At 52.8% G+C, this 27,578-nt stretch overlaps 1 protein-coding gene and 1 long non-coding RNA gene across 3 annotated transcripts; one reads left to right on the top strand and one right to left on the bottom strand.

Annotated features, from left to right (window-relative positions):
• Positions 1-5: 5 nt before the first annotated feature.
• LOC123480180 (uncharacterized) lies at positions 6-5,513 on the top strand. The gene is made up of 3 exons (XR_006656080.2): positions 6-101; positions 2,034-2,222; positions 4,174-5,513. It is a non-coding gene; the product is annotated as an uncharacterized lncRNA (long non-coding RNA).
• A 1,377-nt stretch (positions 5,514-6,890) lies between these two features.
• Positions 6,891-26,660, bottom strand: ZNF746 (zinc finger protein 746). Of its 2 annotated transcripts, none has more exons than XM_053926441.2 (7): positions 26,377-26,660; positions 23,206-23,505; positions 23,002-23,083; positions 21,970-22,083; positions 11,291-11,482; positions 10,677-10,802; positions 6,891-9,603 (listed from the first exon to the last, which is right to left on the bottom strand). In XM_053926441.2, the coding sequence occupies exons 1-7, from the start codon at positions 26,395-26,397 to the stop codon at positions 8,552-8,554; spliced, it is 1,887 nt and encodes a 628-aa protein (XP_053782416.1). In that variant the 5' UTR covers positions 26,398-26,660; the 3' UTR covers positions 6,891-8,551. The 2 variants fall into 2 exon arrangements, with proteins under 2 accessions (XP_053782416.1, XP_053782415.1); XM_053926440.2 differs by having other exon boundaries at positions 6,891-9,606; positions 26,377-26,659.
• Positions 26,661-27,578: the final 918 nt, after the last annotated feature.

A 27,578-nucleotide genomic window follows, 5' to 3' on the forward strand; every position in this document is an offset into this window, starting at 1 on the left:
AACTGCATCCTGGGAGGCATGTCCCTCTCAGGCCGTTTAAAGAGAAACACTCCGAGGCTCGTCGGAGGCTGCAGGAACCCAGACAGCTCCATCTACAGCCGGTAGGAGCGAACAGTGTCGAACGAGCAGCCTGGCGGCGACGGACACGCCCTGAGCCCCGGGCCGGCCCGTCGTGCAGCCCGGGCCGAACCTCCCGGGCCTTCCACCCTCGGGCCCCCCGGGCCTCTCACCTGGGGTCCTCGCCTGCCCGGCACCCTAGGGCGAGACCGAGAGGCGGGAGCGCCGAGGAGAAATAAGAGCGCGCAGCCTGGGCGACGTGGTGGGGTCTGGAGGCGGCTTGATTGGCTCCGACAGCCTTCCCCCGCCGGATCCCCTGCTCCTCTCAAACCCAGAACCCTTTCAAACCTGCGCTCACAAAGGGATCTAAGAAACCCGTCACACCAAAGACAGCCCCAGTTCATGTGACCAGCTCTGTGCAGCCCCGGGTTCCAGGGAAGCGGGCTGTGCTTCCAAGGGTAGCCGGGGGGTTGAGTGCTTTTGTGAAATGCCCGAGTGGTGTTTGTGACCTGAAAGGACAGAATTCCGAGAATTCTAGAGTGCTGGGGCCCGCAGGGTCCAGACCCGTCATTTGGAAGGAAACTGAGGCCGAGTGGGAAGAGACTTGTTTACCCTAAGCTGCAGTCTCCGTCCCCTCTGTGAGTGTTCTTTCTGCCCACGAGAGATATCCCCAAAGGCATGGTAGAACCTGGAGTTGGCGACTCCTTTACCTGGACAGGTTCAGTCACATATTTATGGAATACCTACCTTCCAGGTGGCAAGAACTGGAAATGAAAAGGAAAAAAAAAAAAAAAAAAAAGAACGTACAGGCAGACCTTATGACAAGTGATGAAAATCCAACTGGAACTAACTTAAAGGGGCCGGGGGTAGGGAGTAGAATATATTTGTTCACCTAAGGGGCCCCAGGGAGGTCAGGGGTGAGCCGCATGGAGGCGACAGGAGAAGGACCCCGTGTCCTTTTGGCTCAGCTCTCTCTTTAAAAGTGGAAACTTAGAGATAGAGATAAGGCCAGTGCCACCCAGTCCTTTCCCTTCCCTTCCCAGAGATCAGACTTCCTAGCTGTCTTGCTGCTTTTCCTTCCCTCTATCAGTAAACAGTGCATTCCATTGGCTTTGGTAGTTTACAGTTTCGTGTGAGTGATGCAGTTCAGTCCAGATCCTGTTGGAATCCGCTTTTTTATTTTCATTCGTCATTATGTTTTCGAGATACAGGTCATGTTTAAACAAGCATATCTGGTTGATTCATTTTAACCACTATATAGTATTTCTTCAAATAAGCGAGCTCCGGTGGACTTTCCATGCCCCTGAGCAATGGAAACAGACTGGCCGCCCACAACACCTGCCCAGTGTCTCCCTGTACCCTGGGTGCCAGGAGCGCCTCCACCTGCCCTGGGCTCCCCAGGCTGCTCACCAGCGGGAGGGTGCCTGGGGACACTCCCACCAGCAGTGTGTGGGGTTCTGTCTTCACATCTCTGCCAACAGTCCCTGGTAGTGGGCTCAGTAGCCTTGGCAGCACAGTGGCTGTGAACCAGTAGCTCACAACTTCCCTCCGTGTCTATATTGTGTTTGCCTGATGATTAAGGACGTTGAACATCTTTTCGTATTTCCTACGCATTCTTCCTCGGTGAATTTCCTCTTCCTATCCTTTGCCAATATTTCCGTTGTGAAGTCTTTCTTATTGATTTATAGCTGCTTTAAAAAAATATTCCGGATATTAGTCTCATCACCAAACCCTTCATGTAATTAATGATGTTAATTATATCATTAATGTGATGTCATTAATGATTGCACCTAGCTCTGCCATCTTTCTAGTAGTTTTTCCTGAGTTCCAGGTGTTCGATGATACCTCCCCTCTTTTTTTGTCTGCTTTTGAATTATTTAAAAAAAAATTCTATTTTTGACCATTCATTTATTAGTTACACCTCATTTTTAATGGTTGCCCTAAGTTTGACAATATACCTCTTTCACTTTTCACAGCCTACTTCACACAAACTCTACCACTTCACCTGCGGTGCATGAGTAACCTTGCGACAGGTTATCCACCCCACCTCCTTCTGGTGTTAGCTTCCATTTGATGTGTCTGAGTATTACCAGCTGAGCGATGCGCTGCTGACTGTACACAGGACAGAAATCTTCTCCCGCTCTCTCTTCTCAACGTCGTTCATGGTAGGTGTTGCACCGTTATTTATATTTAAACGTAAGCAAATCGAGTACTTTTCTTTTTCAGGGTTTGTGCTTTTCCTGTCCTTTTTTGTTTTCTTACTTCCCCCATTGCCTTCGGGATAGCCCTCAACATTTTATTCTAAAACCTGTATGGTTTTCACGGTTAGGTCTTTAATCTAGGATTCTTTTGGCTTTTAATAAATTGCATCTTTACTGAGATTTACTTCGCCAAGCGTAAATCATCCGTGTAAAGTGTACAATTCAGTGGCTTTAGTGTGTTCGAAGTTGTTCCACCGTCACCCCGACCTTGCGTTTCACACTAAAACTTCAAAGCATAGAGTGAATTTTTGCTTAGTTTATAATCTGACAGGGTTTTTTGTTTTTTGTTTTTACTGAAGAGCTTATTTTCTTCCCATAAAATGGTGAATACAGATCTATTTGGATTTTAAATCTTATTCTGTGGCCTTCATTGACCATACTTTGCCTCTTTCTCCTTTTTCCTACCTTCTATTAGGTTAATCAGGTTTTCTTTTTCTTTTTTTTTTTTTAAGATTTATTTTATTTATTTTTAGAGAGGGGAAGGGAGGGAGAATGAGAAGGAGAGAAACATCAATGTGTGGTTGCCTTTCTCACACCCCCTACTGGGGACCTGGCCCACAACCCAGGCATGTGCCCTGACTGGGAATCCAACCGGTGATGCTTTGGTTTCTCAGGCCAGCGCTCAATCCACTGAGCCACACCAGCCAGGGCCTAGTCAGGTTTTTTTTATTCCCTTTTCTTCTCTGCTGGGAGCCATTCTGCTTCTGTTCCCTTAGCAGTTAATGACAAACATTTTAAACGTGTATGTTTCAGTTAAAACATTAAAAAGGAATCGATATTTCTGCCTGTCCCTTGAAATCACAAGGACCCTGAGGTGCTTTTACTGACATCCTGCCCCATCTTTCTTAACGTGTGATTGTTCAGTCTTTTAGCTCCACTTTGTCGTGTCCCTTGACTTTGTCTTTATTGTCTGATGAAGCCGATGCATGTTCCATTTACCCATGGTGACTAAATTTTTCTGCTGACTGTTCTCCTTATGTCCTCCTTCCTTCTTCCCAAAGGGTAGTCCTCAGTAGTTTTTCAGTGAATGGCACATACTGTTTTTATTTTCTGAAAATGTCTATGTGGTTTCCTCTGGGAGCGATGATGGACGGAGGTGTAACACCGAGGCTGAGCTGCTCTCCCTCACTTCACATGTGTCACCCCCCGTGTTCTGACTTCTGTGTTTTCATCATAGAAGTCTGTTGTTAATCTAGTAGCTTTTCCTTTGATGTCAACCTGTTTCTCTTGAATTTGAGGATTTTATGTTTGTCTTTCATCAATTCTTGAAGATCGTCAACTATTCTTTGAAAAATGGCAATTTTCCCCTAATGTCCTCACGATCTCTCCCTAGACGCGAATGTCTGAGTAGATGTAGGTGTTTCAGGTCTGTGGTCGTAACAAGGGTGTGTTTCCAGCTGTCGTTTTGCTCTCTGTCCTTCCTTCTGTGTATTTTCCTCATCTTTCATCCGGCTAACTTTTTTCTGCGTCTAACTTCTCAGCTGTGCCTAGGTCTACCGTTTCACCAGTCCATTGAGTTTGTAAAAATTTCAGTGACTATATATTTTATGTTTAGAAATTGTTTTAATAGTATCTTGATTTTTCTTAAGATTTGGTGACTTTGCCCTGGCTGGTGTAGCTCAGTGGATTGAGCACTGGCCTGTGAGCCAAAGGGTCACCGGTTCGATTCCCAGTCAGGGCACATGCCTGGGTTGCGGGCCAGGTCCCCATTAGGGGGGTGCTTGAGAGGTAACCACACATTGATGTTTCTCTTCCTCTCTTTGTCTTTCCCTCTCTCTCTCTCTGAAAATAAATAAAATCTTTTTTAAAAAATTGGTGATTTCTGTTTACCTTGCCTTTTTCATGCTTCTTCCAGGTTCTTCCCTGTTCGTTTTATACCTTTGGAGGCTATTCAACAGTTATGTTCTATTTTGGATGATCACATGAATTCAACTTCTAGGATTTTTGATCGTGCTGTTTGTTGCGTTCTCACCAATGGTGGACTCCTTCCTTGTGGGCTTCACAGTTTCTGGTTGTGAGCTTACAGCGAGCCAGGCTTGTGGTCTGGACTATGGGATGGTCCCTCCTGCATCAGAGTTCCCTTCAACCAGAAACCTCAAGTGCAAGCACTGGCCCAACTCCAGTTCTTATGCCAATTTATCAGCCCTGTGGGTAATGGTAAGTTTGAATCCCAGCCCCATGAGGTAATGGCTGTGGTTTTGGATTTTCAAGGAAGATACTGTCCTGTCTACTTCTGTTGCCTAGAGCCTAGCCTGAGACAGATAAGCGTTTTGCCCTCGAGGCAGCCGTGGAGTTAAGCCACTCAGATTTCTAGTCAAGAACTTACCATTCAGCTATCAGGAGTGATTCAACAGGCAGTTCCAGTTATTAACGCCTTCAGGACATGCCTTAGCTAAGGCCATGCTTTTCTTGGGCAGCCCCACCCAGCCCAGGGAGCAGGTGGGATCTGAGGCCTGGGCCTTTCTGCCCTGCACAAGATTCCTCTGCCAGGTGACATTTGCTCTAGAACCCCGTGTTCGGTCGGCTGGAACTTCGTTAGAGCTGCTGCCCAGACCTGCGTCGTCTTTCCCAGATGCTGGATCTGTGCCCTGGTCTGAGACTTTGCCAGCAGAGCCCTCCTCCCTCCTCCTCTGACCTTTCAGAGGCATCATTCCCCAGGAAACCTCTTGCATGCCTGTGTTAGCATCCACTCTCTGAGGACACAGCTTGTGGAGCTGGGGTGCATTTTTACTGAGCTCAGTATTTTCTGAAGACAGCACCTTCAAGAGACTTTGTCTAGAGGCATCAGTTCCAGCTTCTCACCTCCAGGGGCCCGAGGCCTATGCTCCCTTCTGCTCACCCTGCTCCAGGTAGGTGCAGCCTCTCCTTGAATACTCAGAGTGGGTGTTCCACTCTGTCTTCATTTCTGGCTCACGAGAACTTCCCTGTGTTCCTTTCTATCTCAGCTCTATATTTAACTACGTTTATCACAGCCCATTTGGAATTTCCAGGTGTTTTTTATCAGGACTGTGTTCAGGGTATACAATCCACAACACGTGCGTTTTTTACTTTTTGACCAAAACTTTTTAAGGACAGAAATTATTTCACTGTGTGTATTTAATGTCTGAATTGTGCTGTTAATGTTTTTAAACACTCATGTATACATTGTACAGTACTCAAGGTTTCACGATTACGCCAAATCAGGAACTTCATTTTTATAGCTGCCAGGGAATAAAGCCTTCCTGTGGCCTGAGTCTGCTGCCTCACTTTATACACACACCTTCATACACATACCCAGGAACGTGTCATAGGCGAGTCGGAGAGAGTCTAAGACAGAAGGCATCTGAGCGAGGGCCAGCGGAGAAACGTGGGAGGCATCTGTCCTACCTGCAGAGACTGGGCGCAGCCGGGCGGCACTGAGGGGCAAGGAGTGCCCCCAGGTGGCTGGGGACGAGGTGGGGCGGTGTCTGCAGCAGGGACATATGCGGAGACATGGAGCAGCACGGGGCTCAGGAAAGGGCAGACACTTCAGTCCCCCACAGGGTGAGACGCAGGGGATGTGGCAGGACACGAGGACAAGGGAGGAACCCCACCTCGAAGGTCACACGTTCTGTGCTAAAAAGTAGGCATCTCTGCAAGTTGGAAGGGGCAGAGATCCTCTGGATCCAGAGGAGCCAACCTAGCTGACACCTCAATTTTAGCTCCTCGGGGCTCATTTTGGCCTTCTGACCTCCGGAGCCGTGGGGTGAATCTGCGTTGGTTTAAGCCACAAAGCTTGTAATGTGTCACAGCACCACTAGGAAACTAACACAGGAAGGGACCAACCACTGTGCTTTGGCCTAGGCAGGACACTTCAGAGGGGTGGGTTCCCAGCCAGGGTTCCCAGAAGTTTGGGAGCAGTGTCGGGCCCCCATCTTCCAGATTGTCCGCAACAGAACTCGACTCCCTCCCTCACCGAGCCCTCTCCTCCCATGCTCTGTCTTGGCAAGTGCAGCCGAGCCAGAAGCTTCCGCGTCATCCACGTGGTGAACCGCTAACTGGCCAGGGGTTCTGGTGTGCAGAGCACATGGGTGCAAGGGAGTGAGAGAAGGCACGAGGGCTGGGTTAACAATTGTTAACTCTGGGTGGTGGGAATGTGGGTGTCGGCCTGGGGTGGACTTCACCCCAGGACCACGGACACAATTACGGGTGTCGCGCGTCCTTTCCTTGCCTTGGTCTGGCCAGGAGAAGACGCAAAAACATCTGGCATCGTCTTTGCTGTGATGTTCTACGCTGCTTCTGACCTTCCTACCCTGTGCATCCTATCCACGTACATGAGATGAGACTAAGTCACATAAACCGTGATACTCTTCCGAAACACAGTGATGAATGTGTTTGGATTTCCCCTCCAAATGTCAGTTTATCTCCACCGAGTCAAACTCCTCTGGAGTCTCCCATTCCTACCTCTTAGAGACTGTCACTCCCGGGGTCCAAAGTGACCAAGTGCCTAGGGAGGATGCTGGGAGCTGACCGCACATCCGGGGGGGGGGGGGGCACATTTAGAGACATCAGCCCCAGATACGCAGGTCTAAGAATGGAACCCGCCAAACCACCTCGGTGCTGGTTAGGTTTTATTTTAACAGGGCGCTTCCTCATTTGTTTTTTCAAAATATCAGTTATATCAATTAGAGGTGTAAACAGGTACAAAATATACAGTACATAGAAACAATTTTCTTAACTAGTCTATCGCCTAACAAAAGTACACACGGGGGAGCTGAGTGAATAGCAGCCCTGGCCTCTCCTCTGCGGGGGTCGGGGAACAAGTCACCCATTTTGGATGAGGGACCCAGCGGCAGCTTTGACAAAACAGGAACGGTTGCTTGCGTGGCGAGGACTGTGGCAGCATGGAGAAACCCGGACCTGTGTCTGCCTCCATGTTAGTGTGCCAGCAGAGAAGGAGCAGGCATGGCCCAGGCCCAGGCCCTCGGGCCTTGTGGGGGCACATACACCAGAGAGGCTGGGGCTCAGCCAGAGCCTGAGGCCCAATGATTTTGCTCATGCACACGGGGGACCAATCTTCTAAAGAGGGCAAAAACGAAAAGCTTTCCTTGCCCAAACTGAGGCGCTGGGAGGGTAAGCTGTGTCTGGCTTGAGGCTTTTCCCCACTGCTAGCCCCCACCAGCCCCCGCACTGCGAGGCTGAGATGTGTCCCCTTTGAGTAATTTACTTCCTCGTCTCTAACGAGAAAGACTTGCCCTGCGTGTTTCACAAGGTCACAGGACAATCACTGTGTGAGATGCGATGTGAAAGCATTTTGACGATGAAAACACCCCACACAAAGAGGACACAGAAGCATCTGGCGGGAGTGGAGAGCAGCCCCATGCAGGGCTGGTGGCCAGGCTTCGCTTCGGGCCCCACTGGTGCCTAGATATGACCTGCCCACTGCCCCCCTGGTCACCTCTGCAGCCCGGGCACTGTGTTTTCACACATCCCTCCTGTCTGAGGCCCAGGAATCACACAAAGGGGTGACACTGTCAAGCTCCCTTCTGAGTGGGGGTGGCTGGTGACCAGTAACAGGGAAACAGAAGGGCCAGCACTGTTGGGGGCCTTTTCAGTCAGAGAGGCAGGTTGGGAGTGGTGCTGGCTGCTCTCGGGCTGGTCCTCCTCCCCGAAGAGGTGAGGCTGGGGTTCCAGCACCCTGTGGGCCTCAGTTCCCAGGTGGCATAGAGACCCAGGCCCAGACCCAGGCAGAGCGAGGTGGCAACCCCCCAGACCTCCTGCTACCAGGAGACCTCCATCCCATCCCTAGGAGCCAGAGGGACAGGGGAGCTGCCAGTCTATCCTCACTAGGTCCCCGGCCCGCCGCCCTTCTAGCACATTCCAGCACATTCACCGTCAGACCTGGTAACGACACAGCATAAACACACGCTCCGGAAACCAAAAGTATGCTAGAAAGTTTAAACTGGTACTACGACTATTTTCCAGCTTCTTCAAGAATTAAAAAAAAAAAAAAAGTTTCATAATTAAATTACTTAAAATTCTATGGTGCTCAGTGTCACAATCAGAGAAGTCCACTTTGTTCAGAGGCGGAAGCCGTATTGTCTGACAGTTTCTCTCCCGCCAGCCATCAGTTCGGCCACTTGGGGGTTTGGTCTCCCCGTTTCCACTCCCGCCTCTGCGTCTGCCACCACCCCGACGTTAGGAAACGGGACTTTTTACACTCACGGCCCTCAGGGGTCAGAGGGCTGAGGTCGCCCTGGCCATCCTGGGGCGCCTCACAGGTCCCCGCCATCGGTGGGTCCCAGGACACTCAGGCCACAAGTCCAGTCGGTCACAAGGTCTGTGGTGGCCAAGGGTCCTTTGGAGGCAGGGCTCTTGAAGGGATCCGGAGGGCCGGCAGGGAGGGGCGGCAGCGGCTGGCCCCGGGCCGGGCCCTTGGCGCCCGCCGCATGGTTGCGCTGGTGCTTGCGGAGGTGGTCCTTGCGGATGAAGCTCTTGCCGCAGACCGTGCAGGTGAAGGGCCGCACGCCCGTGTGGGTTCGGTAGTGGTCAATGAGCTTGGAGCGCTCAGTGAATCGCTTCTCGCACTCCGTGCACGGGAAGGGCCGCTCACCCGTGTGCAGCATGCGGTGCCGGATGAGGTGGGCCGGCCGCGTGAAGCAGCGCCCACACTCCCCGCACCGCAGGGCGCTGCCGTCCCGTGCGGTCCCCGCCGCCCCCGCCGCCCCATCGGGCAGCCCACAGCTGCGCTGGTGCGCGCTCAGGCTCACCTGCAGCTGGAAGCTCTTCCCGCACGTGGCGCAGGTGAAGGGCCGGCCGCCAGGGGGCGCGGCCGGGTGCTTCTTCAGGCCTGGCTTGTGGCCAAAGCCTTTGGTCCGGCCCGGGTATTTACAGGGGTCACTGAAGGATCTCGGGGCCTGGCCTGGGTCCAGCACAGCCTCTCCGTTGTCAGGGGAGGAGTAGGGGAGCCCCTCAGGCCCAGTCCTCGGATTCAGACCCACAGGAGGTTTGCACCTGAAATTCCAGCCCCACCGGACCCCCCCAAGGAGCCAGTCCCCCGGAGGGGTCTCATCCTGGGCCACGGCGGGGCTGGGCTCCCCCAGGTCCCGCTCTGGCCGGGTGGGCTCTCTGAGCCCCAGCACAGGATCCTGGCTTGGGAAGGAGCTGCCCTGGCTCTCCCAGGCGCCTTCCTGGACAGGGCTGGGGAAGAACCTTGCGGCCTGGCCTGGTCCAAATAGGGTCCCGTGGGCCTCTAGGTCAGTAGGGTGCACTGGGGTGGCCACCACCTCCTCCTCCTGGACTTCAGTTTTGATCACAATTTTTACATCTGCTGAGAAAGACAGAAAGCCCAGGTATCACTCTGGCCCCTCCCCACGCACAGCAAGGATGAATGGTTCACCTGGGGATCCAGCTCTGCACAGCGCCCCCAGCGGTCATGTATCTGCTTCAAACCCTGAGGACACCCCTGTTCTAGAGCCTTCACTGCAAGGAAAACCACCATGGCAGCTGCTCATCGAGTTCCATTTTTGCTTTGACCGCTAAGGCTAATTGAGAATGACCTTGAGGAAGGCACTCTGACCACCAGTAACAATGTACAGGCGGGGCAAAGGCACCGGGCTGGGGCTCAGGTGGATCTGCGATGGCACCACACCTTCCTTCCCACAGACCAGCTGGCGCTGCAGGGTAATTTCTTAACCAACAGCACACCTGTGAACACGCCAGTCGTAGGGCACGTGAGGGTTACCCGGATACTGTATCTGAAGGCACCTCACATGCTGTCGCACGCAGCAAGCATGTAATATATATGACCAGGTAGCTAATGCTGAAAATATTAGTGAAACAGTAAAAATTATATAAATGCACTTGAATTTCACTTCCTGAAGTATTATATCAGGGATTTAGGCTATTAGCACATTTTTGGAGTGCTAAAATATAACAAATTATTAAAGTAACAGATAATGAATGGGTCTTCAAAACAGAAGTAAATAGGAAATACATAAATTTGAAAGTTTTCTACCCAATTCTGGCTTTTGGACACCTGCCTTTGGTAGCGCCAATATCTAAGAATTGCTCTGGCTTGGTTTGGCTGTTTCTATGCCTGCCAGGAGCCAGGCTCCGAGCCTGGGCAGGAGGTACATCCTCTCAGGGGATCAGCTTATAAGGACTGACCGGTCAACATGAGAAAAGAACCGCTGGGAACATGGACCTGCTCAAGGAGGGCTGTCCAAGTCTCGGAACCTGGATGGGATAAAGGGCAGACTGCAGAGTCCTAACATCACTGACCCCTAAACGCCCGCCACCTGACAGGCCGGGCCAGCTCACAAGTAAGGGCCAGGCCTGCGCTGAGGCAGCCTCCAGGACAGACGGAAGCCTTCCCTGCCCTCTCTCTGCCACCCGTACCTTCCGTGGAGGCCGCTGTGTTGAGCTTCAGGGTCCCGTCTGAGCATGCGGAGGAGGGGTGGTGCGGGGGAAGATCTGCCTGCCAGGAAGTGGGTGGGATAGTGGTTGAGAAGCTGGAGTGGACTCCTGCAGTGGAGAGATCAGAGCCTGTGGGTCAGAGGATGGAAGCAGAAGAAAAACCCCCGGGACCCCACCCTGGCTTTTTGCACGAGCCCTGCAACCGCACCGCTCCTGAACCCCGCTTTCTTTTGCTCCCGTCTCAGTGGAGGCACCAAAAGGCCACAGGTCACCAACTCATTTCATACAGCTTCTCCTTAATACGAGGCAACTGGTGGTCTCAATGCCCAATGCTGGGGGCGAGACACAAGTGTAGCCGATGAAGGTGAGGCAGAGAAACACCAGGACAAGAGCGTCACGGAACCCAGAAGGGCCCAGAGGTGTCCTTTGGTGTAGTCCCTGTCTTAAGGTGGGGAACTGCTAAGCTAGTCAGGCCAGAGCTCCCAAGTCCAGAGCTCCCACCTCGCGGACTTCCAGAACTGCATCCGCCAAGGCCTGGGCCAGCCCTGGTCCCTGCCTCGAATTCCTGGTATCTGCTCCCCGTCTGAGCCACTCACCAGAGGCAGCATCTGTAGACACCTCTCCCGCTCCGGAATCCAGCTGGCTCAGGCCCCACGGCTCCTCCCCAATATCTGGCTGGCCGGCCGCCCAAGCCTCTACCCCCAGAGCGTGCTGCTCCTGGAGCTGGAGCTCACCCTCCTGTTTGATCTGCATTAGGAGGTCAGGGGCAGGAACGGGTGGTGCCGAGCCTAAGAGAGGGAGAGTGTGTGAGCACATAGCAGTAGGGCCCCTTGGCCCTGGGGTGGACCACAGCCGGCCAAGGAAATGGACCTCAGAGGCCCCACAGCAAGAGAGCCCAGTAGGAAGGGACAGCGAGGGCAACAGGGCTTGCAGGGGCTCCCAGGCAGGGCACGGCTCTGAGCACGTGGGGAGGCTGGGACGTGCAGGAACACGCGGATGCCTGCTCAGGGCTAGCCCACTGGTGCACGGGGGAGACCGAGCCGCCCTGCGGAGCTCCTGCTCTCACTCTGAACGCACGTCCACATTTAGGCGAGCATAAGAGACTCTAGATACGAGAATCAAAGAGAAAACACCAAGTCAAAGCAAGTGTTGCAGTGGGAGCCGAGTGACCCAGGAGACCGCTGGGACAGGATGCCGGCCTCAGGGGCTGGGGCTTTGATGTCCAAGTGAGGCGAGAGTGGAGCTGAGCCGCCTGCGTGGAGCCAGGCACCCCGAGACTCTGTCCCAACTAGGCAGTGGGGACTAGGAAAATGCTACCTGAGGAGCCTATAGGACCAGGGCCAGGGTGGGAAAGCCACCCACGAGAAATCAGAATCCTGTGCCCACACTGAATTCCCACACGGTGCAGAGACCCCACCTGAGAAATTCACAGAAAGGCTGACCGAGGACCACGGCAACCTACCCCACCAGGGGCCCTTACTCAGACACTCAACGCACAAACCAGGAGAGGAGCCGAGCAGCAGGGCAGTCCCAGCAGAACGCACTCCCGAGAACTACAGAAAGAAGAGAAAGCTGGAAGATACTGTGGCATAAGTGTCTAAAACAGTCAAAGAAATGAAGGAAGGAACAGAATCTCTATGGCAAGGACAGGAATATCTGAAAAAGAACTAAATATATTTCACATTCTAAAAGTGACCAAATAAACGAAAAACTTGGGTGGTTTAACAACAGACTGAACGTAGCTGGGGAGAAAACTGGTGACTTGGAAGATGAACCTAGGAAAATAACCCACAGCACAGCACTGAGGTTGAAAAGGAAAGAAAGAAAGAAAAATGGGAGGGAAGTAAAAGACATGGAGGACTGAATGAAAAGCTCCCACCCAGGCTGGTAGGCATCGGAGGAGAGGAGAGAGCAATGAGGAAAGAGGAATATGTAAAGAAACAATGGCTGAGAACACTCCCAAATCGAAGGTGCTGAGACCAGTCTGAAGGAACACACCAATTCCTAAGTAGGAAATAAAAATTATAAACCTCGACGATGGTCTATGAAATGGAGTAAGAGCAAAGATAAAATTTTAAAAGGTACCAAAGAATGATATTCGGACTGCAAGCAGATTTCCATCCGCAAGCAGGGCGTCAGAAGATAGAGAAATGTCTTCAAAACCCTGAGGGAAGCATCTGTTGGTGGGATTCTGCTTGCACACGTGAGGACAGGATGTAAGAAATACAGGATAATCTCCCGTGTAAGGAGATACGCCAGATTTCTTAACGAAAGAATTACAAGTCAAACCTAGTAAGAGATTTTCAAAACAGAGACAATACATTATGAACGAATGACTTTATCCTGAGAACTCAAGGACAAGTTAACCCTGGAAGACACAGCAACATAACTCACAAAGTTAACAGATTAATGGAGAAAACAATAAAATGATCTCAACAGATGGACAAGTGGCATTCGATTTTCAATTTCTGGCATAGAGCTAGATATGCAGAGAAATTCCTCCCCGCATGGAGTAGCTAAAGATGCTGGGTAAAGTAGGAAGAATACAATAAAAGTTTAAGCACGATGACCTCGACATAAAGTAAGGAAAATAAACAGAGGCCAGCACCTCTAAGAAAGCCTAAATCGTCCACAGCACACCGCGGGGCATCTCCGGGCCATAGCCCTACTGCCTGGGCCATAGAGGATGGCGTGCATCTAGGGTAGAGGACTGTGAAAGGCCTGGGGCTCGAGCAGGACAGGCTGGAGACCCCGTCTCACGTCTAACCTGTGACATTCCCCGTGGACTACTCGGAAAACAGAGCGGAGACCTGCCCTGCCAGAGGAGCCTGGCTGTTCTGGCCGTGGCTCCACGCTGTCTCCCAGAGACAGGCCTGAAACAGAAGGAAGCAAAGCAGCGTCAAACAATGAAAGACGCACTAAGCCAGAACGAGGGGGTCAAAAAATAGTATTGTACCACAGCAGATGAAATAGGCTTCAAAAAGGAAAATATTCATAGAAGAGCGGAAAAGGATTACAGCACAATAGCAAATTGACCAGAGAGAGAAAATAATTCTAAAATTGTCATCTAATAACATAGCTTCAAAATAATACAGCAAAACTGACAGAACTCCAGGAGAAATAATCAAATCCACCTTCCTTGTCGGGCATTTCAACATACCTCCTCCTGTAACTGATGAATCTTGCTGACTAAAGCTTACAGGAGATCTGAACAACACTGTTAACAAATGCGATCGAATGGACAGAAGCAGAAGAGAGAAGGGAAACACCAGCTTTTCAAGCCATGCAGCACGTTAAAGAAACCAAAAGGATTCTTCTCTGCGCACCAGTTTTCTAACTATAACACTATTAAGTTACAAATCAGTAATGGATAGCCCCAAACTCACCTTACATACTAAAATTTACATATATAAAGATATATATTTATGCTTTTATATATATACTTTCTAAATAATCCAAGACTCGCTCTATGGACAAATTACAATGAAAAGATGAGAAGATATTTGAAACCCAATGCTAATGAAAGTATTGTTTATCAAAATGTGTGGGCTGCGCCCTGGCTGGTTTGGCTCAGTGGACTGAGCACCGGCCTGCGAACTGGGAGGCAGCAGGTTCGATTCCTGGTCAGGGCACGAGCCTGGGGCGTGTGGGAGGCAGCCGATCCATGTTTCTCTCACACGTGTCTCTCCCTCTCTTTCTCCCTCCCTCCCATCTCTCTAAAAATAAATAAACGAAATCCTTGAAAAAAAGTATGGGCTGCATCTACAGTGGTACTTACAGAAAATTTTTTATGACCTCGTGTGTTTATATTAAAAAGAGGAGACAGGTCAAAAATTAGTGGGTCAAGCAGATAATGCAAGGTGTTAGGAAAGAAAAACATCAACAACAAAACCTTTTTTCTTCTAAAAAGGACAAGAGAGGAAATAATAGGGAAGTGTAAATGAACAAAAGAGGGAGCAAAGACAGACTACAGGGGCCAAAAGCTGGTTCTTTGGAGGGAATATTAAACCCGTACATCTCTAGCAAAATTATAAGAGGAAGTACCAATAACTGATATGAAGAATTAACAGGGACATAATTATAGATGCGGCAGAGATTAAAAAGATAAGGAGAGTATTATGAATGTTACTCCAAGTAGTATGGGAACTCTGAGGACACGGAAAAATTCCTCAGGAAAACGGTAACTTGCCAAAACTGACTGAAGAGGGAACGGGAAACCGAAGTAGTCCCATGACTATGGAAGAACTTAAACTCGTAGGCAGAGATCTGCCCCACGGAGGAGACTCTGGGTCCAGACGGTCTCCCTGGTGTTTTCTACTGGACATTCAAGGAGTGGACACTTTCCCTACGGCACCGATGCTCCGGGCAAACGAAAGCAGAGGACACACATCCCGCGGCTACCTCTACCACCCGGAAGGGACAAAGGCCGCTGGAGAAAGGCAAGTCACACGCCTGACCCAGGAACGAAGATGCAGAAGTCCCCAACAAGATAATCAGCACTAAGTGCAGCACCGTAGTGACAGGGACAGGACAACGTCAGGTCTGCGCCACGACTGCAAGGCCGGCTCAGTGTCAGCACACGACATAAAGGCCGTGCCGGCAGCGTAGAGGAGGAAAACCACACCGTCTCTATAGACACCCAAAGGGCACCCTCAAGAAAATTCGACAGCTGTTCCAGTTAGAAACATCTACTCACCTACAGATGTCGGAAACTTCTCTAACCTGACAGAGGGCACTGATGGCCCTACGCTGTACATTACACTCGACGTGCCAAGTTGAAAAGCACTCTCCTTAAAATTACAAACCAATAGGATACTTGCTACTATCACTTCGATTTAAGGACTTTCTGGGAGTTCTCAGCCAGTGCATGAAAACAAGAGAAAAAGTAAATCATAAAGATTTGAAAAGAAACAAAAAATTCTCAGGACTCCTAGATATGATGATAGTTTCAGAAAATTTGAGAATCATCAGACAATTGTTAGAAAAGTTATGGGCATTAATGAGAACTTCAGCAAGTTCCTAGACAGAACTACTGATAAATGGAAGAAAACTGTGTTACTGTACACTACTAACCATTTTCCTGTCAGGGACCTTTTTTTCTTTTTCATGGAATGTACTGGGGTGACACTGGGTAATAAAACTACACAGGTTTCAGGGGCACAGTTCTACAACACTTCACCTGTCCGCTGTACCGTGTGTTCCCCGAGTCCTCTCCGTCTGTCGCCGTGATTCCCCCCTCACCCACCCCTCCCTCCCCTCTGCTGTGGACTTCGACAGAGACGTGGTATTGGGGAGGAAGCCCAGTGAGGGTAACGACCGTTACCACTGATGACTGAGGGCAAAGCCTTCGTCTGTGGGCGAGAGGGGCTCCAACACTGACCCTTGGATCAGAAGTCACCCGCTGGACCATGGTCAGGGGCTGTCCCCGGCAGAGCGGCAGAGACGGCCTGTCCCCTGGGGGTGGCCAGCTGCCTGAGGGAAGGAGGATGGGCAAGACTGGGCTTGTCCAACCCTTGCTCCCAAACTCCCCGACGAGGCGTGTCAGTGGTGGGCCCCCTGGTGGGGGCAGAGAGCAGGATGTTACACAACGGAGCAGGGCTGCAGGAGAAAATGCCCCGGGGAGTGGTGCCCGGGGCTCCGAGCCCGCATCAGCCTCCGACAGAAAACACTGGTGACAACAGTGACTACAAAATACAAGGAACCTAGGACTACAGCTAACAAAGAAACGTGCAAGACCCGTTTTGGAGAAAACTGTAAAACGTCATCGGGTGTCACAGGTGAGTTAAATGGAGGGATTTATAATTAGAGGTAACAAGCCCCAGCAGAGTAAAGGGGCCAACTCTACCCAAGATGATCAACAGAATGAATGCAATGTGGCCGCAATCACACCTGGGTTTTCAGGGAACCTGATAAGGTGATTTCAGAGGTTCCCCGGAAGAGCGCAGGGAAAGATCTGGGGTCCCAGTGCCCCGCTGCTGCAGAAATCCATTCCAATGGATTCACAACCTGGGCACAGAAGGCAACATATTTAGCACAAAATATGAGAGGGTGCGTTACGACCTCGAGATAAGGGAAAAATTTCTTAACTTTCATGACAAAAGAAGGAGAAACCATAAAGATAAAAACTATTAAACAAACCTGAGTCTATTGAAGTAAAAAGCGTCTGTCCTTGAAAACGCACCATAAATGCAGAAATGAGCAATACGCATCGCTGACACAAAGACTAAATTCAGAATATGTAAAGAACTCTTACGAATCGATGAGTGGAGAGAAGACGACCGAAAATAAAATCGGACCAAACACACACAGGTGCTTCCCAGAGGAGGCGGGAGCAGTGGCCCGTCACCGGGACTCACCGGGACACACCGTTCCACCTCCACCATCAGGAGAAGCGCACGCTTCCAACTGCAAACTCCAACCAGCGTCACCCCACCAGCCGGGCAGAGGTTGAAAGGGAAGGCCTTCCCGGGGCTGGTTCGGAGGAGGAGGAGGAGCCGTGGGGACCCCCAGGCCTGTTGCTGCACGTGGACCGGGCCCCCACCTCCGAGGACACTCGGGCGTTACCTGGACAAGTCGAACAGGCAGGTTTCCTACGACCTGGCACTTCACTCCCGGGTCTACACCTAGAGAAACTTTTACACGTGCGTGAGAATTTTCACAACGGCGCTGTTCTTAAAAGCAAAAAAGTTAGAAACAACACAAACACCCATCCGCAGGAGGAGGATAAATGCATCGGGTTACAGCTGCAGGACAGGAAGCTACACCATGGGCGAGTGACAGTGAGCGAACTTCGGCTGCGCTACCAGCAGGGCTGACTCTCGAAAGCATGGCGTCCAGTGAGAAATGCGAGTTAAAGAAGAATACATATGGTATGACCTCATTCACATACAGTTCAACATCGGGCAGAACTAACCGTGATTCAGAAATAAGAACACAGGAAATAGGAATGTGAAGTAAAGCAAGAGACCGACTGCATCTGTTTCTGAGTTTTTTGGGGCACGGGGCCAGGGAGGGACAATGGGGTCTTGGAAGGGTCCCGGCGTGACCTGTCTCTTATGCTGGGTGCCATGAGTGTGGTTTTTTACTGTCCTTCCCTAAACTTTACCTGAATTTTGCTCTGTATGTAATTTCACATTACATAAAATACCCAGTAAATATATTTTTTAAAAAACAGTTGATCCAATATAACACGTGTTCACAAAATCTGTAACTAGCAGTGGCAGTAGGCTCATTTAAGCTAAGAGAATCTTCAAAGTCTACGGCGAAAAGCGTCCTTCCTGACAAAGCTCTAGAGGCACCCACAGACACAGACGGCAGCTCCCACCCCTCTGCTCAACACGGTCTCGGCCGGACGGCTACGCCAGAGACAGGAAGTGACAGACGTTTCCAAAGTGTCCTCAGTGGAGGTACCACTGTGGACAGAAAAACCCAAGGGAACAGAAACAGACAAGTCATTAAACCTAAAGAGCAGAGTGAAACTTCTCTCCTGTAAAACAAAGCCCGTACTAACGATTCGAAACATGTAACTGATTGAAAAAATCCCACTCAGAGCACAAATGACCACTCTCAGGAGGAAACTGTGAGGACTTGCGGAGCACACACAGGCCTTCGGGAGAAAAGCCTCCCGTGGAGAGAGGGGCTCAGTGCCAGGCAGAGGGCAATTCTCCAGAAACAAGATTATAAAGTGCAACTCCTAGCGAAGTTCCAACGGGATTTTCTGAGAACCTGACATAAAGATTCTGCAATTCACATGGAACAAAGGTCCGCAAATAGCCATATGAAGTTTCGAAGAGCGAGCAGGGAGGCTGGGTCTGCTCCATGCGCGGCTCCCTGGAAGCCCCAGCAGTCCGTGTGGGCGCAGAGACGGGCAGAGGCCCGGATGCAGACGGTGCCCGGAGACCACGTGTGCCCGTGGGGAGCCTGCTCGGGATGGAACTGGACTCACACATCATCGCAGAGAAGACAGAATAGACAACAAACTTTGTGGGAAAATCAGATGTCCTTGTGAAGAAAAAAAAATAAATTCTCCTGTGCAATCTACACAAAAATTAATTCTAGGTGGATTAAAGACTTAAATGTGAAAAGGAAACTTTTAAAGCTTTATAAGAAAATACCGGAGGATGTCCTTCTGAGCTAGGGAGGGGTAGGGAAGGGTATCTTAAGACAGAAAAGCACCGATCATAGAGGAAGGGACTGATGTGAGAACTCGACCCTAAATCTAAACTTCCACGTGAGGCTACAGAACGGAAGACCTGCACAGACTGGGAGAAGGCATCTCAGTGCAAAGGAAGGTTCGCGTCTAGAACCGACACAAGTCCTGAATCAACAAGCAAAAGAAAACAATAGCTGAAAACAGGCAAAGACATGTCGCTGGAGAAGAAACCAAATAAACCTGTGGAAAGGATGCTCAGCTTCAAAAGCAAACTAAAACAAGGTATGATTCATCTGGCAAAAATCTAATTCTGAAACGTGGGCCGGGATGTAAGGAAACAGGTACTTCCTAGGGGCTGGGCGATAGCGCCAGCTCGGTGCCCACGGGCGAGGCTGTGGCCTGCAGAGAAGCAGGCTCCACCTGTGGGCCTACTCCCTACGGAGACATGAGCGCACTGACAGAGGCAGGTTCAGGAACGCTCACTGCAGCACCGCGCGCCAGGAAGCAAAACCAGAGCACACTCAGTGGGGGGATGGACGACACTGAAACGTAGCTGCTGTTGGGACATGAAGCATCTGTGAAGATGAAGGAGCTTCATCTACGTGCATCAAGAGAGACAGATCTGAAATACAGAATACGGTGTGATACACACAACATTCATGTAAGTTTTAAGACACAGAAAGCCACATGCTTGATTGCTTATGGCCCCACGTGTACATGGCGGAAGTTTTAAAATGTGGGTGGGGAGAATAACCACCAGCTTGCGGACAATGGTGAGCCAGGGGACAAATGAGACCGAGACCTAAAATGGACTTTAAATTGTATCAGAAATGGTTTTCACGCACACACATATTTTAAATTACAAAACGCAGCATACAATTAACAAACATTTCCTGGGTCCCTACTCTGTGCTAGGCAGTAGGTGCTCAGAATGATATGAACAAAACAGATAAAAGTTGCTATCTTCTTGGAATTTACATTCTAATGGGGGGGCAACCAGACATACGTGAAGCTGTAAATAAATGTGAAATATACACAATAATCTGTAAATATTACATGTAACAACGATGAGGCATCTGTCATGAAACTGAGCAGGAAAGGAGAACTGGGACTCCTGGGTCTCAGGCGGGGCTGCACTTGTGAACAGGGTGATGAGGGAAAGTCACGTTTAAGCCAAGAGGACAGGGAGGTCAGAAAGAGTGGCAGGACACAGCAAAGGGTGGGGCCAGGGAGGTGGGGGAGACCAGGAGGGCAGGCACAGTGCATCTAGGAGTCGAGTGACCGACAGGGCAGGCAGGGGGTAGACTGTTAGCCTCATGGAAGCCCCTGAACAGTGGGAAGAGAGGATGGAGGCGACGGGGAGCGAGGCACAGAGTGGGGCAAAGAAGCTGGTGGGGCTCCAGGGGAAGGAGCGTGGTGGATGCTGGGGAGGTGAGCAGAGGCAGGTGGGGAACACTGGGTCCCTGAGAAGGAGGCCCGGCTGGAGACGAGTGCCCGGGGTGGAGGGGAGGGTCTCTGGCTGGAGAGCGGACAGTGTGCCACAGGCGCAAGCAGAGAACTGGGCACAGATGCAGGCAGACAGGCAGGTGGGGTGGTGAGGACTGTGACCGTGTTTTGTTTCGTTTTTCAATTAAATCATGTCTTTTCGATGCAGAAATTATTCTGAACAGATGATGGGTGACCTGGCCTGTGGGCCATTGCCAGCCGACCTCTGACTACTGAGGAGTGGACTGAGGAGACACGGCCCAGCACCCCCAAACCCCAGGGCAGAAATGGCAAGCACGTGGGGCTTTCTCCGGCCACACTCGGCTGCTGTGGAGCTGGTGCCGAAGGGCAGACAGGTTTAACCAGGGTCACAGCTGGCCAGGCAACTACAGTGGACAGAAATGGGGCAAGGGAGTTGAGGCTGTGTGCGCAGGAGCGATGCTGGTGGGCCCAGAGCCCAGGCTGGGCCAGAGGGTTGGACCTGCTGAGACTGAGTTGGGAGTTGGGAGGTGGGAGGTGGGAGGTGGGAGCTGGAGAGGAGGGCTGACAGGCTGCACCTGCCAGGAGAGGGGGGTGAGTGAGGTCTGGGCTTCTTGGACAGGGTGGGCGGGGATTAAGGCCCTATGGGATTCTGGACCATGTGCTCAAGGTGGAGGAGACTAGAGGGCAGGGAACGGTGGGGGTCCTGCCAGCGGCAACCCTGGTCCCAGGGCCCCATGCCCTCAGTAACAGTGGTGTGCAAACCAGAGGGGCCCCCATACACAATGTGTTCTAAATGTGGTCAGACAAGCCCACCTGGACCTGCCTCCCCAACTGAGAGACGGCAAGCCCCCACATCCCAACCCTCTTTCTGTCCTTTTGCCCTCTAGCTTTCAGGCCGTCCTCGGCAGCCACGCCAGTGAGTGCTCTGACTGCTGACAGTGTGGCCGGCTCTGTGTGCCGTCTGCCCTTGGGAAAGGGAAAATCTAATCGCGAGGAAACAGCAAACAGGGAAGACACATTTCATTTACTGCGAGTGGCACACAGCCAGACTCTTCAGCGGCAGAGGTGCTCAGATGCAGGGGAAGCCCAGGCATGGGGGACAGACGAGGAGGAGGTGGGTCTCCCTGTCATTTACCCCCCAACCCGGCCAGGGCCTCACTTCAGTCATGTGGTTTGTCCCTCGCATCCACCTGTCCTTTCCTTAACTTTCAAAGGCGCTGACTGGCTGTAGGAAAACCTGAGACAGTGATATCTGGTATCCAGACCCACCTTCAATCACTCTGCGGCTCTAATCATCGCGCAAGTGTGGCCAACACGCGGCTAGTGGGTTAATGTTCTGTGACGACTGAGGAATTTCAATGAGATGTGGCTCTTGGAGGGAGCTATGTGTGAATCAAGTGTCGCCTTTAATACACTCCTGCCTTCCCTATCAAAGTCCGTCCTTTGCTTCCCCTGATTCAGAACCACCGGCTCTCTCCCCTGCAAGGCTGGGTGTGCTGCCTGATTCCCCACTGGGACCTATTCCGAGTGTCAGCTGAACCAGGGATAGGCCGTAAATATTGGACAAAACTCAGAAGGCCACACCCTCTCTGGTCTTTACTTCCCTGTTTCTGTCAGACTACCTGGGGTCTCCCAGGCCCCCACCAAGCCCCTCACCTGGACTGGGGTCCACAGGAGCATCCGGAACCTTGGGGGCTGTGCGGCGCCAGCCACACGGCTCCTTCCCCTGCTCGCCCTGGGAGAGGACCTCAGGCTTGGAGATGGCATAGTCTGAGGAGAGACATCAGGGTTAGTGTTTGCCACATGGTTCCATCCAGAACTGGGGACAGGCAGCCTGGGAAACCGAGAGTGGCCAAGCAACTAAATTTCTTGATTGGTACAGAGCAGCGGTCTCAAGCACAGGCCACTCTGTCCCCGGGGAGACATTTCTGGGTGTCATGACTGAGGGCTGGAAGAGAGGTGCGCCTGGCGGGTGGAGGGCAGGATGCCGCTGCCCCACGACACAGGACCATCTGGCCCACTGTGCCGAGGCGAGGAGACACTGGCACAGTCTCCACACTGAGTGTTTCTGCAAACTCACTTGTAACGTCACACCGGCACCCACTCCACCCTCCCTAAGGAGGCCCTACTGCCTCCAGATCTGGGCTCACACTGAAACACCCCAAGAGGAAATCAGCCCAGCTGGGAAAGAGCCCAGCCCCTCTGGGGGATCACATGAGGAGTGTCACAGCAGCCGTGCGGTCTTGGGGAGCAAAGTCTTGAGGACGAAGGCGGCGCTGGCTGCAAGAAGCACGGCCTGCCCACATTGTCCACGGACCCAGGGCAGCACCACAGTCCAGGCCCCAACGCTCAGCAAGAGGAGGCTAAAGAGAGAAAGTCTTTCTCAAATATGGGTGGGCTTCAGGCGCTTTCTCCACTCCAAGTCCCAGCAGGAGAACACAAACAGCCATGCTCCACCCCTGGTCAGGAGGGGGCTACCCCACCTGGGGCTGGCATCCCACGAACCTGACCGGGTGGAAGGGAGCTTTCAACTTAGTCACCCAGAGCTTTAGGAAGAGGAGATAAGTCTCTGTATGGTCCAAGGTTCTAGTGATTTCTATGTCCTTGGGAGAAAACCCACCGGCATGCAAAGAGAGGTCTGCAGTTCCCCCAAACCACACTGAACAGAGAAAGAGTATTAGGCCTCACCCAGGGAGACAAGCGTCTCGTAGTTGCCCCTCATCACGTGTTTGTACAGCTCCTTCTGCCACTCGTCCAGCTTGCCCCACTCCTGCTCCGAGAAACAGACAGCGACGTCATCAAAGGTCACGGGCACCTGGAGCCTCGGGAGTCATGCATGCTCACCTGCACTTACAGGCCTGGCCACCGTCCCACCCCAGGTGCCTGGCTTACCTTGGGGGCCTCCCCCTTGCTGCCCGGGGGCAGCCGCAGGACCCAGAAGTTCCTGTTCCTCAGCAGGTTCTCCATGTTCTCCAGCCGCCTCTGCAGCAGCCCGTACTCCTGCAGCAGCGTCCCCAGCACGGCCCATTTGCCCTCCAGCTGGTTCCCGAACTCCAAGGTCGTCTTCTCACAGTCGGCCAGCTTCTTCTCGGCCATCCCCGTTCGACCTTCTAGGGAGAGCAAGCGGGCAGCCTGCGATTCGATCTTCCTCTCCATCGCTTGAATTGTAGCTGCCATTGTCCAGGGAGAAATCTTCCAGAAACAAAGAGAGAAGACCAGCATCAATCATTCCACCAGTTCCAGGAGCCCAGCTGCCCTAGGTGTGGGAGGCCCGGGCTGCAGGCGGGAGCCCATATGTCAAAGTAGGGACGTCCTGTGCCACATGCCACATGCCAGGTGTCAGCCTAGCCATCGCCCCACCTCTGGGGGTCTTAGGCAACACCTAAGTTGGCGGCTGCTCTCGCTACAGGCCTCTGCAACACGCTGTGCAGACCCCTAGGGGGCGTCCACCACCCTACAGTTACCTCGGGAGTCTACTTGTGTGACCTCTGAAGGCTGTCCTGCCCCTTTGACAGCCCCAGGCGACTCTGCTAAACAAATGGTGACTGAGCACTACTGGGTGTTTTAGTGGAAAAATGGTAGACTGCACGTTTCCTAGAGCCCAGCCAGCACTTCCCCTCGTAATCACACAGGAACTGTCTACTAATGATGACCTAGCAAAAAAACAACAACAAAAAACCCCAAAACAAAACAAAAACCCAGCCGGTTCACTGAAACGGCACAAACGAGAGCATTGCTCAACTGCTTTTTAAACAAGCAGCGCGTGTCTCATTTTAATAAAGATTAAAATCGAATAATTAATTCCTCAACCCACAGGACAATCTGATTTTGTCCCCTCCCCAGCCACCGCCCCCTAAACTAAAAAAATCACCATTATTGCAAATCTCCACAAGCCAAGAGTTAGACTTTTTTTTTTTTTTTTGGTACAACTTGAGTCCCCTAGGCCCTTTGAGCTTCCGACTTTTTCTCACTATCCCTACTTCTCCTCCCGAGGGAGGGTTATGGTCTCAGACACTCTTCTCGCTGCCCCAGGATCAGTGACACCCTGATGGGCTGGAGGAGAAGGTGAGACACAGGCCATCAGTTGGGACTTTGGCATGTGCAGCAACCGTCCCGCAGACATGGAGCTTCCCCAAGCAGTGACTCCCCCGTCTCCGCAATGTTCACGCAGTGCCTTGAATGACAGGCAGCTGGGGAGGGACCCTAAGGGGCCAGACCACCTGACTCACCCACAACCACACTGGAAGGTCGTACCCTCATGTCAGAGATTGGGTCCCACTATTCGCGCCTTTTCCCTGTGTGGCTGAGGACTGAGGGTTCACTACAACATTCTGGAAGTGACTCCTGAGCAAATGGCTGGTGACTGTGTGCAAAATAAAAAAGTGACTGCAGGAACTGGCGTGGATGCACCCAAGGAAAGCCCCAGAGCACCAGCACATGGGCAGGCACCTCACGAAACAGTGGCAGGAGGAGAGGTTGAGCAGGGGCTGAAAAGTATTGTCAAGGATGGAGCAGACCGGACGAAATGACCTCTAACCTAAGGGCGGGCTTTGGCCGCATCTCAAAGGACGGAGGAGCTGGACAGGCAGAGAGCTGTACCGACTGGATGTGTGTGGGACGCCTGCTCTTCCGAGGCTGTGCAGACCACGCTGGGCTGGCACCTCCTCTCCGTGCCCCAGTCAGTTTGCTCCAGAACTCCCCTTTCACTTCATCACCCAGCTCCCCATCCTCCAAAGTCCCACTCAGGCCTCCAAGGGCACCTGGCCACGGTCACAACAATCTTTGCATTGCAGCAAAGGGCCTCTGAGTAAACTCCTACTTTATAAACAACAAGGCACGCAGTATTCTTACCACGTTAACAGGGCCAGGGTGCCCCATGGAGGGCCTTTACATCACTTGGTGGGAGAGGTTGACTTCCTGCTCAAGCCCAGCTCCTTACTAAATGGTGGCTGGACAATACGAGGTTGTCACCTGACTCCATCCAGGGAAGCATGAAACTCTGGGCTTGAGGACTCCAGATCCCTCAACAGCTCCTCACCATGTGATGGGAGTCCAGGCATTCAAACCCCTTCCAACTCTCCCGCAGCCTCCCACCAAAGCCTTTTTTTTTTTCCCCAGGTGCAAGGGCACCTTTTTTCTGTTCCTTGAACCTGCTGGCACCTCCGTGGTTCTCTCTGAGCCCGGGGCCGTCCTCCCCACCTGAAATCCTAGCCCTGCCTAAGAGCCCAGCTCAAATCACAGAGGCACCGGCCCACAAGGGTGCGGACTGCAGAGGGCGGCCCCTGCCCTCTCCGTCCCCTGCCTCCCAGGCACGCACCACCTCGAGGCAGGAAGCACTGGGCTCCGTCGGTTTCGCCCTGTTATTGCTTGTGTACCTGCCTGCTGTCCCAAGGCAGTGTGCTCCCGAACACAGAGCAACCGTGTCTTTTCACACACTTTCTAGCTGTGCGATCCTGGGCAAGTTAACTACTCTAGGCCTCGGGTTCTCCTTTCGTACGACGAAAGAGCGAGTGCCTCTAGGCTTGCTGCGAGGACAAAATCATGCCTAACCGGGCTGGTGCGGTGCTTGTTTCTACACACGGGGGCAGCTGTCTTCCGCCCGAACCCCAGCGAGCTGGGCGCTCGGTACTGGTTGTCTGCGGAATCCAAGCCGCACCGGACACCATCCAGGTGCCACCAGGCCGCTGGGGGGAGCTGGGGGGTAGGGAACACAGAGCAGAGCGGTGGGCAGAGAAAGGAGACGCGGGGAGGGTGGGGGTGTCCGCCCAGATGAGGGGCCCAAGGGTGGGGCGAGGGCAGGAAGCCGTAGAGCGCTGCAGGAACTCGGCACGGGGCGGCCTCTGGAGCGGGGACGGCAGATTCCGCCCCGCTCGGCCTCAGCCCGGACTGGGGGGCCCGGCCGGCGGGTGACGTAGGCCCCGGCGGACCCCACGCCCCGCTCGCCGCGGCCCCGGGCCCGACGGCCCGGCCCGGCCCCCGGACCCCCTCGCCTGGGCCTGCGGCGCCGTGTGCTGGGCCCCGGCCCCGAGTCCGCGCGTCCGTGCGCGCGCGGGCCGCCCTTACCGGAGCCGCGGCCTCGGCCATGGCCCTGCGCTGTCCGGCCCAGCCCGGAGGAAGTCGCCGCCGCCGCGCGGCCCCACGCAGGCCGGCTCCGGCCTCTCCGCAGGCACCGCCCGCCCGCTCGGCCTGCCGTGCCCGTCCGCGGCGCGCGCTCCTCGCTGGCCGGCCCGCGCCGTTCGGTCCGCAGACGCGCCGCCGCCGTCAGAGCCCGGCCGGTCCACACTGCATCCTGGGAGCCGGCGCAGGCCCGTGAGGCTTCCTGGAGGCAGCGCGGCCGCACAGCCCCACCTGCAGCCCGAGAGGCGAACGGCAGGCGCCCGCCAGCCCCGCCCCGCCGCGCCCCGCCCCGCCCTGCGGTCCGCCGACCCCCTGGATCCGGATCCCCGAACCCCGCGGAAACGGCCGGGCGCGCGCAGAGTCACCGCCCCGGCCTCGCGCCCGACCTGTCGCTGGGCGCGTCTCGCGAGCGCCTCGGACTTTGGACCCCGCGCCCCGCGAGGCCCGGTGACCGAGAAGAATCGCCCGGCTTCTGGGACCAGCCGGGCCTCCCCCGGTGACCGCGGCCGCTCCCCCTGCGACCCCCCGGGGACCCGCCCACGTCGCACCTGCCGCTTTAGGTCCTGCCAGGCGATTAGAGCTTGTTACTGTGTCGTTGCTTATTTGGCAGCTGCTGCTCACAAATACCTTTGGTTTGAAATGGAAAAAAATTCTCCCAACAATAGAAACGTAGTTCGGTAAACGCCGGTAGGCAGCCACTCAGAACTCTCTCTACTGTGTTTATAACCTATACAAATATTTTTAATGGAACGACCAGTGGAACACAATACCATCACTTAAAATTATTTTGGTGAAGAACTTGTAATGAAAAGATGTTCCTGATATCTTAAGAGACGCCAGTCCAGAATGATCCCATTTAAAATTTTTTAAAATGAATATACGTATATAAAATGACAAGTTTGAAAGTACATAGTCAAGGAGTCGTCTTTAAACAGCGAGACCGCAGGCCAGTTTTACACATTTTCTCCCTTCTTCAAATTTTAAAATTTTGTAATAACAACATTTTATAGTAGTTTGTAGTACCAAGAATAGTATTTTTAAACAGGATGGAGAGAAAAAAATAAAATTGGAAAAACTCCTAAGGTGAACCAGGGTCGGAGGGCGGGAGGAGCCTTTGAAGGGGGCCCCCCTGTGGTCACAAGGATGCA

Source organism: Desmodus rotundus, chromosome 6 (assembly GCF_022682495.2).
Source record: "Desmodus rotundus isolate HL8 chromosome 6, HLdesRot8A.1, whole genome shotgun sequence".
NCBI classification, from domain to species: Eukaryota; Metazoa; Chordata; class Mammalia; order Chiroptera; family Phyllostomidae; genus Desmodus; species Desmodus rotundus.

Excerpts from the sequence above, each read along its gene's own strand:
- ZNF746 (XM_053926440.2), bottom strand. The coding sequence starts at position 26,397 with ATGGCCGAGGCCGCGGCTCCG. Across the intron at positions 23,506-26,376 it reads TGGCCGAGGCCGCGGCTCCG|ATTTCTCCCTGGACAATGGC; the intron begins GTAAGGGCGGCC and ends TGTTTCTGGAAG. Across the intron at positions 22,084-23,001 it reads CGAGACGCTTGTCTCCCTGG|ACTATGCCATCTCCAAGCCT; the intron begins GTGAGGCCTAAT and ends GTCTCTCCTCAG.